General features: G+C 39.5%; 2 protein-coding genes across 7 annotated transcripts in view; one reads left to right on the top strand and one right to left on the bottom strand.

Moving 5' to 3' along the window:
* LOC101851405 overlaps positions 1-791 on the bottom strand; it is a gene marked incomplete in the record, with an annotated part of 11,209 nt that extends 10,418 nt beyond the window's left edge. Inside the window, 1 exon segment of the mRNA XM_005097199.3 lies at positions 673-791. Within this exon segment, the coding sequence (XP_005097256.2) occupies positions 673-748 (76 nt within the window).
* LOC101851800 (chitinase-like protein PB1E7.04c) overlaps positions 1-2,724 on the top strand; it is a gene marked incomplete at its 5' end in the record, with an annotated part of 143,348 nt that overhangs the window by 103,547 nt on the left and 37,077 nt on the right.

A 2,724-nucleotide genomic window follows, 5' to 3' on the forward strand; every position in this document is an offset into this window, starting at 1 on the left:
GGGGTTACTGACAGATCTTCGTTCAGATAAATGCAAATGACTGGAATAACAACAGGGAATCCAATGTGGAAATAAATAATGAAACAGACAAGTGTACAATCGCTTCATCTGAAAAGTAAAATGGTTTAAGATTAAGATACAAATTATGTAAGAAAAATTGTCGTCCTTAAAGCATTCATAGTTCCGCTGTCTTCAACATGACACACAAGTTTACATATTAAAATCCTTTCACATGAACTTGATTCTAGGAGGGGGTGGGTGGCGAGGTGTGCCGTCTTTGCGGCACGAAGCAGACAAGCCCATCTTTCACCGAAATCAGAAGATCGTGATTTACATTAATGTGCAAAGTATAAGAAGCGTGCTGTTTGTCAAAAATGCTCTTGTTGAAACTCTCACTGAATTTTTATGAAACAACGTATGTTCCAAAATTGATGATGTACTTCAATTGTAAAGTGACTCATGTTCTTCTTTGTCGGTTATTGCTGTAATTAATCCTGAATAGCTGTATAAGTAAACTTTAGGACTTGTACATTAACAAGACCACACACACACACACACACACACACACACACAATTACACAAACACACACACTTACACAAACACTTTAGCGCGCACTCACATACACAGAATGCACAGCGTGTCTTGCACATAAGCATACTAGACAACCTAACCTGCAACTACAACGACGCCAAGTATCCACACTTGAAGCATGAACAAGGCGGCTTTCTTTTCCACGTACACCAACATCCTGCTTTCCTTGTCCCTTTAGCTCTGCCACGACATGTGCAGAATGGTCTGGTGTTTTGAAGGTTTTGATTGAAAACCTCTAAGTATTGAAAGTAGACCTTAGTGTAAGGATCAGTGCAGACTGTTCAGTTTTTGGGGGCTTGAGGAGGTTCTTATCTCTAAGTTCAGAACGAGTGAATTAGATTACCAGATGATACGTTTGTACATGATTATTTGGCACAACGTGCATTGTGCTACTTATTAAAACATGCAGACGTTCTTGCCTAAGTTCAAAACTTATAAATAAGAAAACGACTCGTCTGCTCACTATTTTTGTAAGTGTCATCAAGTAATCAATGTCCTGTTCTCTTGGAAGCCTTGCTGCACATGGTTTGGTAAGAAAAAAATATCATGAAAAGGACCCCGGACGCCTGCCCTTGTTTCAATTGCTTGAATTGCGCAAGAAAGCATTGGTAAAAACCCTCACCCCCCAAAAAAAATCTCTCTCTCTCTCTCTCTCTCTCTCTCTCTCTCTCTCTCTCTCTCTCTCTCCTGTTCTATTTAATTCTGTTTCTCTGTCTGGGTGACACCCCCCGCCCCCGCCTCTTTTTACCTCTCTCTCTGCGTCGAACTGTGAACATGTGTGTGTCAATCGCCTGTCATCTTTGCCCTCATTATTCCTCAAAGCCTAGAATGTTTAGTATCAATATAGAGGTTTGGACACTACTGTAAGTTCTCAAATTTTCTAGAAATTTCTCTGGGCTTTAGTGCCGGTTAAAAAAGGAGACAAAATGTTCTTATTCCTACGGATTTTTCAATTCCGTTTTCTTTATTGTCACATTTGTTTGTGTTATTTGTTTGGGGGGGGGGTTGTTTGTTTTCTCTTTGTATGTTTGTTTGTTCGTTTTTATTACAAGTTCTTGAGCCGAGGGGGGGGGGGGACACAAACTGATAGATTTTGGTTCAGATATAGGCACTTCAGTGAACGCGCTCACTATAGCGTCATTTGGCTTCGGAAAGTCCCATAGGGTTTTGTTTCCGGACATGACGTCTCATTGCGACAGTGGGTTCAAACTGTCCATATTTTTGTTTAATTTAGGGGACCAATATTCAAGTCCGATACATGTCTTTAAAGACCTGTGGATGGCCTTCAAAATGCTTCTTTCCAGGTCGATGTGCGACTAATGAGTTTCGAAATATTTCAAAGTGAAAAATAGACAATTTTTAACCTTTGATTTTTGATACATTTTCTCGTCATATTTTTTTCAAACTACCCTTGTTGGTAAACCATTCTTTGTTCTTCCAGAAAACGTTTAAATGGTTATCCTAGAAGTCTTACTTTGGCTAGTGTAGTTTTACCCTTTTATCAACCAAATCCGCGAAAACCTAGCTGAACCATTCCACCGTGACATCGCGCAGAGTCGTGACGTCACGCATTTTCGCCTTGAGCTTTTGGCTCCCTCTCTTCATTGTTTGAAATGTACGAGACAGGGAAATACATTGCCAAGAGATTTTTAAACTTTAGTTTAAAAAGTTAATCAATTTTGGTAATGTTTTATAATCCCTGACCTCACATTTTGCCTTAGTTCATTCGATAGTATAAGAAAACGAGACTTTTTAGATCCAAGTATTTCCATTTCATTGAGCTCCCCCCTCCCCCCTTTTTTCCCCTGCCCAAAGCCTTTCATTGCGTAGGTCTAGGGCCTAGATCTAGATCTAGTATGAAGAGTCCGGACTCGTGACAGTTGTTAACGCAGGCAAAAATTAATAGGCCAGTAAAAATTGACATCGAACACGGACATGAAAGATAACATCCAGTAACAAACAGGCTACAAATTAACAAACAATAAGGAGACTCCGAATTATTTTACATATACATGTATCTCACAGCCGCTACCCAATAAAAAGAAACCGTTACCCTAAAGGCACATAGAATAGTTGACACCGTAAATATACCAATGTTGCTCTAAAAATACTTCACGTGTACTTGTTTAGAT

This window comes from Aplysia californica, unplaced genomic scaffold (genome assembly GCF_000002075.1).
Source record: "Aplysia californica isolate F4 #8 unplaced genomic scaffold, AplCal3.0 scaffold00149, whole genome shotgun sequence".
In the NCBI taxonomy this organism is placed as follows: Eukaryota; Metazoa; Mollusca; class Gastropoda; order Aplysiida; family Aplysiidae; genus Aplysia; species Aplysia californica.